The sequence below is a fragment of the Oncorhynchus kisutch genome, linkage group LG19, assembly GCF_002021735.2.
Source record: "Oncorhynchus kisutch isolate 150728-3 linkage group LG19, Okis_V2, whole genome shotgun sequence".
Taxonomy (NCBI): domain Eukaryota; kingdom Metazoa; phylum Chordata; class Actinopteri; order Salmoniformes; family Salmonidae; genus Oncorhynchus; species Oncorhynchus kisutch.
In genome coordinates, this window is record NC_034192.2 from 15,514,609 (window position 1) to 15,525,469 (window position 10,861).

Genomic DNA, 10,861 nt, shown 5'->3' on the forward strand with positions numbered 1-10,861 from the left:
GGAACAGAAGTCTTTTTGTTTAGTTTTGCACCTCCTTCCCAATTCTGATAACTGATACCTAACCCTTCTGTCCCTTCCAACACACACACACACACACACACACACACACAGAGGGGGGAGAAACAACAGGATAAACCTGACTGAATAATGCCTCAAAACTATTGTCAACCCATAACCTGCAACCCAACCTCTCTCCCGTAGCTTTGCTCTCACCAACACACACCGGCAGATATCTATCTCAACAATACCAGGTAGGCTAAAATATATTAATGTCCAAGGCAAGTTGTAATTCTCGTTGGGTAGTCCTGTTTGAATATAATTTATCGTGGACAGAAAAGGAAGTAGCAAACTCTCGCGATCATTTTACTTATGAGTAGGGTTGAATAGGGTTGTTTATTAACTTTTACAATATTTGAATACTAATTATCACATGTAGTTTCAGACGTCGTTAGGCGGAACCTGAAAACGTATCGTCTGACTTTTTTAGGGGTGTTGTCATCAACTTCCTGATTTACCTGTCCCAAGGTTGTAAGAACTCGCCGAGTTTCTGCGTTGACATTGATTCTCAAGATGGCTAATATATGAAAAGTTATTCATCAGGACAAAGATAGCCTTCTTCAATAAAGTTGCGAATTCATCACAAAGAGCAGGTAACAGTGATTCCCCGCGGTGCTGTGATTTACCGCATAGTTTACTTAGTGCATTATTATTGATGTGCGGTTAACGTCGCATAATAAGTCTATGCGCTGTTCAATGTATGATAACGTTCAGTATATATATTTTTTTTTAAATTGAAAACTTTGCCGAATATTTGTAGTTTTATTTTAGCGTTTCTAAACGTTATTTCAGAGTGTCGGGGTTGTAGTTAACATGGAGTCAGCTGTGGTCCATTATGTTCAACTGAGAATCCAAGAGAGGGAAGCTGTAAAGGCCGCTTGGGCCCCCTTATGTTCTTGAGAGCTAGTTGACAGGTAGACTTAATGTTATTGGTTATGTTACATTATGGCCAGTTGACGATTTTATATGTTGTGGTAGGTTTTTGGCAGGACATCTTAAATGTAATAATATTAAAGGGACAATTTGCGATTTCTACTTCTATTTTTGCACAGTAAAACGAATTGATTCTGAAACAAAATAACTTTGACATGCTTCATGAGCTAAATTCAACTGAACCCCTCAGAACTCAAAATAAGCTTGTTTTAACTCTGTTTACAATTACATTGTTTACAAACAACAAACTATATAGCCTCAAAACATTATTAAAGCTATAATTTTGATCTCATGGGTCCTTGCATCCATAGCTCTGTCTGTGCATAAGATTGTATATTAATAGTATGGTAATGGTGTAGACTGCAGTGTCTATGGGCAGTGTAGGGAGACAGAGGAGGTCCTCCATGAAGACTCAGCTGGTTAGTGCCATCCAGCTAGAGGAAGTGGAGATGGAGGTCAATAACCCTCACCAAGAGGTCAACAGCCTTTACCAAGAGGTCAACAAACCACACCAAGAGGTCAAAGGTGAGTGCCGCTCATAAACCACCCAGTGGGTAGAGTGTTTGGTCATGTGCTGGGAATGGATAATGTGGGGGCGAAGTGTGTGGGATTTGAACTTTGACCTTGTGTTTCAGAGCCGCAGACGTACAGTGTGGAGGAAGCGGTGGAGACCATCGGCTTTGGTCGCTTCCATATTCTGTTGTTCGTCATCATGGGCAGTGCCAGCGTGAGTGTCTGTGTGTGTGTCTAGCTGTCTGTCTATTTGTCTGTTAGTATGTAAGTGAAAAAGACTCTTGATAAAGGATGTGCACAAGCATATAAGTGTGCATGTATTTATTGTAGATAGCGGAGGCCATGGAGATCATGTTGCTGGCCGTGGTGTCTCCTGAGATCCGCTGTGAATGGCATCTGGACGACTGGGAGGTGGCTCTGGTCTCCACGGTGAGGAAATACACCAATGAGCATGCAGATACATTTAAATATATGGTCGTACCTATTAAACATGTATATGATATAACTTCCTGTCTGTCTCTGTCTCAGATGGTGTTTGCAGGGTTCATGGTGTGTGGAGTGCTGAGTGGATACGTGGCCGATAGATATGGACGCTGGAAGGTATGTCCCTTTACAGATTTATGTGATGAACTAAAGATTAAATCTCCCGGAAACTGTTTTTATCGGTTTTAACCATCTGTGTCGGAGTGAATGTGTAGATGTGTCTGACAGTCTATCAATCTATCTAGGTGGTGTTTGGAGGTTCTTTGTGGGCAGCATATTTCTCCCTGCTCACCTCCTTCTCTCCGTCCTACGGATGGTTCATCTTCCTTCGCCTAATGGTGGGCTGTGGCGTGGCTGGGTGCTCCCAGGGGTAAGACTGACACACACACACACACACACACACATCAACACACACATCAACACACACATCAACACACACACACGCACACACATCAACACACACACAGACACACCTAGTTCCCTGTTCTGTGACACGTTGTTACTGATGTCACTCTCCTTTCTCCTAGGTTTGTCCTAAAGACCGAGTTTATCCCTGCAAGTTACAGATCCTACCTGCTACCTCTCGCCTCAGTAAGTCACCATAGCCTCACTTAGCCATCATCATCACAGTTGTTTCAGCTTTAGTTTTGTCTTCCCCTTTAGATCTTCTGGATGGTAGGCTCCATGCTCATCATCCTGCTGGGTATGACTGTGGTTCCAACGCTGGGCTGGCGTTGGATGATCCGCCTGTCCGTCATCCCCAGTGTCATCCTCCTCCTTCTCTTCCAGGTAGGAGTCCCGCCTCCTCTGAGTCTCAGCAGCATCTCTCTTTGACACGCCCCTCACACTCTGGGACTCTCCTTCCCTACTCCTTCTCTATCCCCTCCACCCCCCTTCTCTCCCCATGACTCCCCAACTTCAGAATAGTGTTGAGACTAGCCTCTCTGACACTCTCATCCTGGTTAACTTTCCTGGCGTGCCCATGTGTCTGTAGCTTATCCCGGAGTCGGCTCGCTACAACGTGTCAGCAGGGAACGTGCAGGCTGCCGTGGAAACACTCCAGCGTATCGCCAGGATGAACAAGGCCTCCATGCCACCAGGGAGCCTCGTGGAACCTGTGGTGGTGAGTAGTGTGTGTGTGTGTGTGTGTGTGTGTGTGTGTGTGTTTATTGATGTCTCTGTGGTGTATGTGTTTCAGAAAGACAGGGGCAGTTGGCGCCTCCTGATCAGTCCAGCATTCAGGAGGACCTCCCTACTACTGTGGTACTCATGGTAATGCCCCATACACTTTTCCTTCTCCTCCTACTTCCCTGTTTGTATTTGAGTATGTGAGGACGGTGTGGTGTGGAAGGGTGAATGACATTCTATTTTTCAACATCTATGCGTGTGCTCTAGGTTTGTCCTTTTCTTACTGCAGCTTTGCGCTGTGAAGCTCTAACTGTGTGTGTGTGTGTGTTTGTTTATTGACTTATGTGTGTCTAGGTTTGTGGCGTCCTTCTCCTACTATGGCTCTGTGTTGAGCAGCTCTGAGCTGCTGGAGAAGAACCTGCTGTGTGTGACAGACGCTGACGCAGAGCACCAGCAGAAACACAGCCACCCAGAGGACGGGCTGTGCTACTGCATTCCCTTCGGCTTTAGCGACTACCAGACCCTCCTCATCAGCTGTCTAGGGGAGGTTGCCCGTGAGTGAGGGGTTGGAGGTGGAGAACTATGGGTGTGCATGTGTAACACATGTCCAGTGAAGACAGGAAGATTGGTCTCTGTACCAGTGTAGCAGATCGTTCTTAGTAACTCTCTTGCGTTGTTTTTAAAGAAAGGAATACCCATCCTGCGGTCCCAGTTATTTGGTGTTTATTCTGACAATAGACATTAAGGAAGCACATTAGATGTGCAGGACAACAGTGTGTTGATGGCTGTAGATGCATGATTCGTCTGTTAGCATGGAAATAACTGTGAATTAGCAGGGAGCTAATGCAACCATTACAATTAGAGCATGCTAGCTAACTATCACAGCAATAACATACAATTAGAGCATGCTAGCTAACTATCACAGCAATAACATACAATTAGAGCATGCTAGCTAACTATCACAGCAATAACATACAATTAGAGCATGCTAGCTAACTATCACAGCAATAACATACAATTAGAGCATGCTAGCTAACTATCACAGCAATAACATACAATTAGAGCATGCTAGCTAACTATCACAGCAATAACATACAATTAGAGCATGCTAGCTAACTATCACAGCAATAACATACAATTAGAGCATGCTAGCTAACTCGCTCTTGAAACAGCAATAACATACAAAAGCACATCCCAGGATGTCCCAAATATCTAACAGGCACTATATATACAGTTGAAGTCGGAAGTTTACATACACTTAGGTTGGAGTCATTAAAACTTGTTTTTCAACCACTCCACACATTTCTAGTTTTGGCAAGTCGGTTAGGACATCTACTTCAAATCAAAGTTTATTTGTCACGTGCGCCTGAATACAACAGGTGTAAACCTTAGTGAAATGCTTACTTACAGGCTCTAACCAATGGTGCCAAAAAAAAGGTGTGTGTGTGTGTGGGGGGGGGGAGTAAAGAAATAAAACAACAGTAGAAAGACATTTGAAAAAAGAGTAGCAAGGCTCTATACAGACACCTGTTAGTCAGACTTATTGAGGTAGTATGTATTGTGCGAAAAGTACTTTGTGCATACCACAAATCATTTTTCCAGCAATTGTTTACAGACAGATTATTTCACTTATAATTCACTGTATCACAATTCCAGTGGGTCAAAAGTTTACATACACTAAGTTGACTGTGCCTTTAAACAGTTTGGAAAATTCCAGAAAATGATGTCATTGCTTTAGAAGCTTTTGATAGGCTAATTGTCATCATTTGAGTCAATTGGAGGTGTACCTGTGGATGTATTTCAAGGCCTACCTTCAAACTCAGTGCCTCCTTGCTTGACATCATGGGAAAATCAAAAGAAATCAGCCAAGACTTCAGAAACAAAATAGACCTCCACATAGACCAATACAAGTCTGGTTCATCCTTGGGAACCATTTCCAAATGCCTGAAGGTACCACGTACCACAAACAATAGTACGCAAGTAAAAACACCATGGGACCACGCAGCCGTCATACCGCTCAGGAAGGAAACGCGTTCTGTCTTGTAGAGATTAACGTACTGTTGTACGAAAAATGGAAATCAATCACAGAACAACAGCAAAGGACCTTGTGAAGATGCTGGAGGAAACGGGTACAAAAGTATCTATATCCACAGTAAAACGAGTCCTATATCGACATAACCTGAAAGGCCGCTCAGCAAGGAAGAAGACACTGCTCCAAAACTGTCATAAAAAGCCAGACTACGGTTTTCAACTGCACATGGGGACAAAGATTGTACTTTCTGGAGAAATGTCCTCTGGTCTGATGAAACAAAATTATAACTGTTTGGCCATAATGACCATCGTTATGTTTGGAGGAAAAAGGGGGAGGCTTGCAAGCCGAAGAACACAATCCCAACCGTGAAGCTCGGGGGTGGCAGCATCATGTTGTGGGGGTGCTTTGCTGCAGGAGGGACTGGTGCACTTCACAAAATAGATGGCATCATGAGGGTGGAAAATAATGTGGATACATTGAAGCAACATCTCAAGACATCAGTCAGGTAGTAAAAGCTTAGTCGCAAATGGGTCTTCCAAATGGACAATGACCCCAAGCGTACTTCCAAAGTTGTGGCAAAATGGCTTAAGGACAACAAAGTCAGGGTATTGGAGTGGCCATCACAAAGCCCTGACCTCAATCCTATAGAACATTTGTGGGCAGAACTGAAAAAGCGTGTGTTCAAGGAGGCCTACAAACCTGACTCAGTTACACCAGCTCTGTCAGGAGGAATGGGACAAAATTCACCCAAATTATTGTGAGGGAAGGCTACCCAAAACATTTGACCCAAGTTAAACAATTTAAAGGCAATGCTACCAAATACTAATTGAGTGTAGGTAAACTTCTGACCCACTGGGAATGTGATGAAAGCAATAATAGCTGAAATAAATCATTCTCTCTACTATTATTCTGACATTTGACATTCTTAAAATAAAGTGGTGATCCTAACTGACCTAAGAGAGGGACTTTTTATTCTGATTAAATGTCAGGAATTGTGAATAACTGAGTTTAAATGTATTTGGCTAAGATGTATGTAAACTTCCGACTTCAACTGTATATACAGTGCCTTGCGAAAGTATTCGGCCCCCTTGAACTTTGCGACCTTTTGCCACATTTCAGGCTTCAAACATAAAGATATAAAACTGTATTTTTTTGTGAAGAATCAACAACATGTGGGACATAATCATGAAGTGGAACGACATTTATTGGATATTTCAAACCTTTTTAACAAATCAAAACTGAAAAATTGGGCGTGCAAAATTATTCAGCCCCTTTACTTTCAGTGCAGCAAACTCTTTCCAGATGTTCAGTGAGGATCTCTGAATGATCCAATGTTGACCTAAATGACTAATGATGATAAATACAATCCACCTGTGTGTAATCAAGTCTCCGTAGAAATGCACCTGCACTGTGATAGTCTCAGAGGTCCGTTAAAAGCGCAGAGAGCATCATGAAGAACAAGGAACACACCAGGCAGGTCCGAGATACTGTTGTGAAGAAGTTTAAAGCCGGATTTGGATACAAGAAGATTTCCCAAGCTTTAAACATCCCAAGGAGCACTGTGCAAGCGATAATATTGAAATGGAAGGAGTATCAGACCACTGCAAATCTACCAAGACCTGGCCGTCCCTCTAAACTTTCAGCTCATACAAGGAGAAGACTGATCAGAGATGCAGGCAAGAGGCCCATGATCACTCTAGATGAACTGCAGAGATCTACAGCTGAGGTGGGAGACTCTGTCCATCGGACAACAATCAGTCGTATATTGCACAAATCTGGCCTTTATGGAAGAGTGGCAAGAAGAAAGCAATTTCTTAAAGATATCCATAAAAAGTGTTGTTTAAAGTTTGCCACAAGCCACCTGGGAGACACACCAAACATGTGGAAGAAGGTGCTCTGGTCAGATGAAACCAAAATTGAACTTTTTGGCAACAATGCAAACAAAACGTTATGTTTGGCGTAAAAGCAACACAGCTCATCACCCTGAACACACCATCCCCACTGTCAAACATGGTGGTGGCAGCATCATGGTTTGGGCCTGCTTTTCTTCAGCAGGGACAGGGAAGATGGTTAAAATTGATGGGAAGATGGATGGAGCCAAATACAGGACCATTCTGGAAGAAAACCTGATGGAGTCTGCAAAAGACCTGAGACTGGGACGAAGATTTGTCTTCCAACAAGACAATGATCTAAAGCAAAATCTACAATGGAATGGTTCAAAAATAAACATATCCAGGTGTTAGAATGGCCAAGTCAAATTCCAGACCTGAATCCAATCGAGAATCTGTGGAAAGAACTGAAAACTGCTGTTCACAAATGCTCAATCCAATCAATCAAATGCTCTCCATCCAACCAAGGAGGAATGGGATAAAATGTCAGTCTCTCGATGTGCAAAACTGATAGACATACCCCAAGCGACTTACAGCTGTAATCGCAGCAAAAGGTGGCGCTACAAAGTATTAACTTAAGGGGGCTGAATAATTTTGCACGCCCAATTTTTCAGTTTTTGATTTGTTAAAAAAAGTTTGAAATATCCAATAAATGTCGTTCCACTTCATGATTGTGTCCCACTTGTTGTTGATTCTTCACAAAAAAATACAGTTTTATATCTTTATGTTTGAAGCCTAAAAGGTCGCAAAGTTCAAGGGGGCCGAATACTTTCGCAAGGCACTATATATATATATATACATATACACACACACACACACACACACACACACACACATTGGGGAGAATAAGTATTTGATACACTGCCGATTTTGCAGGTTTTCCTACTTACAAAGCATGTAGAGGTCTGTAATTTTTATCATAGGTAGACTTCAACTGTGAGAGACAAAAATCCAGAAAATCACATTGTATGATTTTTAAGTAATTAATTAGCATTTTATTGCATGACATAAGTATTTGATCACCTACCAACCAGTAAGAATTACGGCTCTCACAGACCTGTTCTTTTTTCTTTAAGAAGCCCTCCTGTTCTCCACTCATTACCTGTATTAACTGCACCTGTTTGAACTCGTTACCTGTATAAAAGACACCTGTCCACACACTCAATCAAACAGACTCCAACCTCTCCACAATGGCCAAGAGCAGAGAGCTGTGTAAGGACATCAGGGATAAAATTGTAGACCTGCACAAGGCTGGAATGGGCTACAGGACAATAGGCAAGCAGCTTGGTGAGAAGGCAACAACTGTTGGCGCAATTATTAGAAAATGGAAGAAGTTCAAGATGACGGTCAATCACCCTCGGTCTGGAGCTCCATGCAAGATCTCACCTCGTGGGGCATCAATGATCATGAGGAAGGTGAGGGATCAGCCCAGAACTACACGGCAGGACTGGTCAATGACCTGAAGAGAGCTGGGACCACAGTCTCAAAGAAAACCATTAGTAACACACTACGCCGTCATGGATTAAAATCCTGCAGCGCACGCAAGGTCCCCCTGCTCAAGCCAGTGCATGTCCAGGCCCGTCTGGAGTTTGCCAATGATCATCTGGATGATCCAGAGGAGGAATGGGAGAAGGTCATGTGGTCTGATGAGACAAAAATAGAGCTTTTTGATCTAAACTCCACTCGCCGTGTTTGGAGGAAGAAGGAGGATGAGTACAACCCCAAGAACACCATCCCAACCGTGAAGCATGGAGGTGGAAACATCATTCTTTGGGGATGCTTTTCTGCAAAGGGGACAGGACGACTGCACCGTATTGAGGGGAGGATGGATGGGGCCATGTATCGCGAGATCTTGGCCAACAACCTCCTTCCCTCAGTAAGAGCATTTAAGATGGGTCGTGGCTGGGTCTTCCAGCATGACAACGACCCGAAACACACAGCCAGGGCAACTAAAGGAGTGGCTCCGTAAAAAGGCCTAGCCAGTCTCCAGACCTGAACCCAATAGAAAATCTTTGGAGGGAGCTGAAAGTCCGTATTGCCCAGTGACAGCCCCGAAACCTGAAGGATCTGGAGAAGGTCTGTATGGAGGAGTGGGCCAAAATCCCTGCTGCAGTGTGTGCAAACCTGGTCAAGAACTACAGGAAACGTATGATCTCTGTAATTGCAAACAAAGGTTTCTGTACCAAATATTAAGTTCTGCTTTTCTGATGTATCAAATACTTATGTCATGCAATAAAATGCCTATTAATTACTTAAAAATCTGGATTTTCTGGATTTTTGTTTTAGATTCCGTATCTCACAGTTGAAGTGTACCTATGATAAAAATTACAGACCTCTACATGCTTTGTAAGTAGGAAAACCTTCAAAATCGGCAGTGTATCAAATACTTCTTCTCCCCACTGTTTATCACACACACACACATCAGGACATAGTGAACTCGTACACATTGTAAATATGAAAATAGAATTTAGAATTTCGGAACATGACCTACCGCTTGCATGTAAATATCAGACGGGAAGGTATTTACTTTCGCTATCTCTGCAAGCGTAACCAATGGCATTAACACCTTTATTGATATGTAAATTTAACCAACCAGTAGAAATACATATTTCTGCAGTGTCAAGTGGAAACCCTGTATGTGTGTGTGTACAGTTGTGGTCAGATTAACTCTTTTTTTGTTTAGCTATCTGAATAATAGTACTATTCGTGTGTAAGTCTGATTCATTTTTGTGCTTGCTCTCTGTCTCTTTCTCTGTCTGTCTCCAGTCATCCCTCTGAATATATTCCTGTTGAACGTGTTTGGGAGGAAGTTGAGCATGGTTCTGCTGGAGCTCATGGCAGCTCTGTTCTTCATGCTGGTCAACATTTGCTCTACTATGTATGCACTGTAAACACTTGGGGTGGGGGCGTCGTCATTTGACTGTTTTATTTTGTCAATCATTTCAAATACAGTATCAATACTTTTGTTCATCAGATTCTCTCTCTGTCTCTCGCTCTCTCTCTCTCTCTCTTTCCAGGCTTGGTTTTACCATTTTGCTGTTCCTGATCAGGTCTCTGGTCTCCATGAATTTCAATGTTGTTTATATTTATACTGCGGAGGTATGTGGACACAACTTTTACATTCCAGCCGTAGATTTACTGTGAGGGTATAACAATGTGTTGTACAGACCTCTCTCCGGTGTGTGTGTCTGACTCCTTCGGGTCTCTCAGGTGTACCCGACTGCGGTGCGTTCTCTCGGGATGGGTTTCTGCACTTCTTTCAGCCGCATCGGAGGCATGATCGCCCCCTTCATAGCACAGGTCTGTGACTGTGTGTTGTTCATGTTGGCTGATGATTGTGTGTGTGTGTGTTTGTATTAACATGTGAATGTGTGTTACAAGTGTTTATCCTTCACTGTGGGTGTCTGTTTTAATGTTTGACTTTGTGTGTTGTAGGTGTTGATGTCACACTCAGTGATTTTAGCTTTGCTGCCATTTACTGTGGCCTGTGTGCTTTGTGCCGTTGGAGCCTTTCTACTGCCTATCGAGACAAAGGGACGAGCACTACTGGTACGACACTGTCTGTGTTATTGTGTGACATTAAGACAATCCTCTGTATGTGATATACAAGTCATGGTTGTTACTTTATTTCATTCGATTCACTTTCTTCTCTTCACAGCAAAGTTCCTGACTGTGTGCATGTGATTCTCAACACATTCATGTCATTGCATATTTACACATTAAAAGTTCTATTACTTTGACCACTGTCTTTTTGTGTTTTAAATGATCTAGATATTGATATTTCGGAAAGTGTGCATGTACACTTGAGTGAAAATAACTAGTCAGG

The 10,861-nt window shown here is 42.8% G+C and overlaps 1 protein-coding gene across 4 annotated transcripts; it reads left to right on the plus strand.

The window, feature by feature from the left end:
- Window positions 1–86: 86 nt before the first annotated feature.
- svopl (SVOP-like) lies at window positions 87–10,775 on the plus strand. 4 transcript variants are annotated; one of them, XM_020452042.2, is made up of 17 exons: window positions 144–251; window positions 488–650; window positions 1,357–1,515; window positions 1,626–1,717; window positions 1,834–1,932; window positions 2,032–2,103; window positions 2,232–2,356; window positions 2,514–2,577; window positions 2,650–2,775; window positions 2,981–3,109; window positions 3,185–3,258; window positions 3,469–3,668; window positions 9,802–9,913; window positions 10,053–10,134; window positions 10,246–10,335; window positions 10,471–10,584; window positions 10,694–10,775. In XM_020452042.2, exons 3-17 carry the CDS (start codon window positions 1,362–1,364, stop codon window positions 10,703–10,705), a joined length of 1,545 nt encoding a protein of 514 aa, XP_020307631.1. In that variant the 5' UTR covers window positions 144–251; window positions 488–650; window positions 1,357–1,361; the 3' UTR covers window positions 10,706–10,775. The 4 variants fall into 4 exon arrangements, with proteins under 4 accessions (XP_020307632.1, XP_020307633.1, XP_020307631.1 ...); XM_020452043.2 differs by lacking the exon at window positions 488–650 and having other exon boundaries at window positions 87–251; window positions 1,350–1,515; XM_020452044.2 differs by lacking the exon at window positions 488–650 and having other exon boundaries at window positions 99–251.
- The last annotated feature ends 86 nt before the right edge of the window (window positions 10,776–10,861 follow it).

What these genes read in the sequence shown, in the direction of transcription:
- svopl (XM_020452043.2), top strand. Translation starts at nt 1,362, where the DNA reads ATGGGCAGTGTAGGGAGACAGAGGAGGTCCTCCATGAAGACTCAGCTG. An exon ending in AGGTGGCTCTGGTCTCCACG is followed by an intron (nt 1,933 to 2,031) that starts GTGAGGAAATAC and finishes TCTCTGTCTCAG; the next exon opens with ATGGTGTTTGCAGGGTTCAT. An exon ending in ATAGATATGGACGCTGGAAG is followed by an intron (nt 2,104 to 2,231) that starts GTATGTCCCTTT and finishes CAATCTATCTAG; the next exon opens with GTGGTGTTTGGAGGTTCTTT.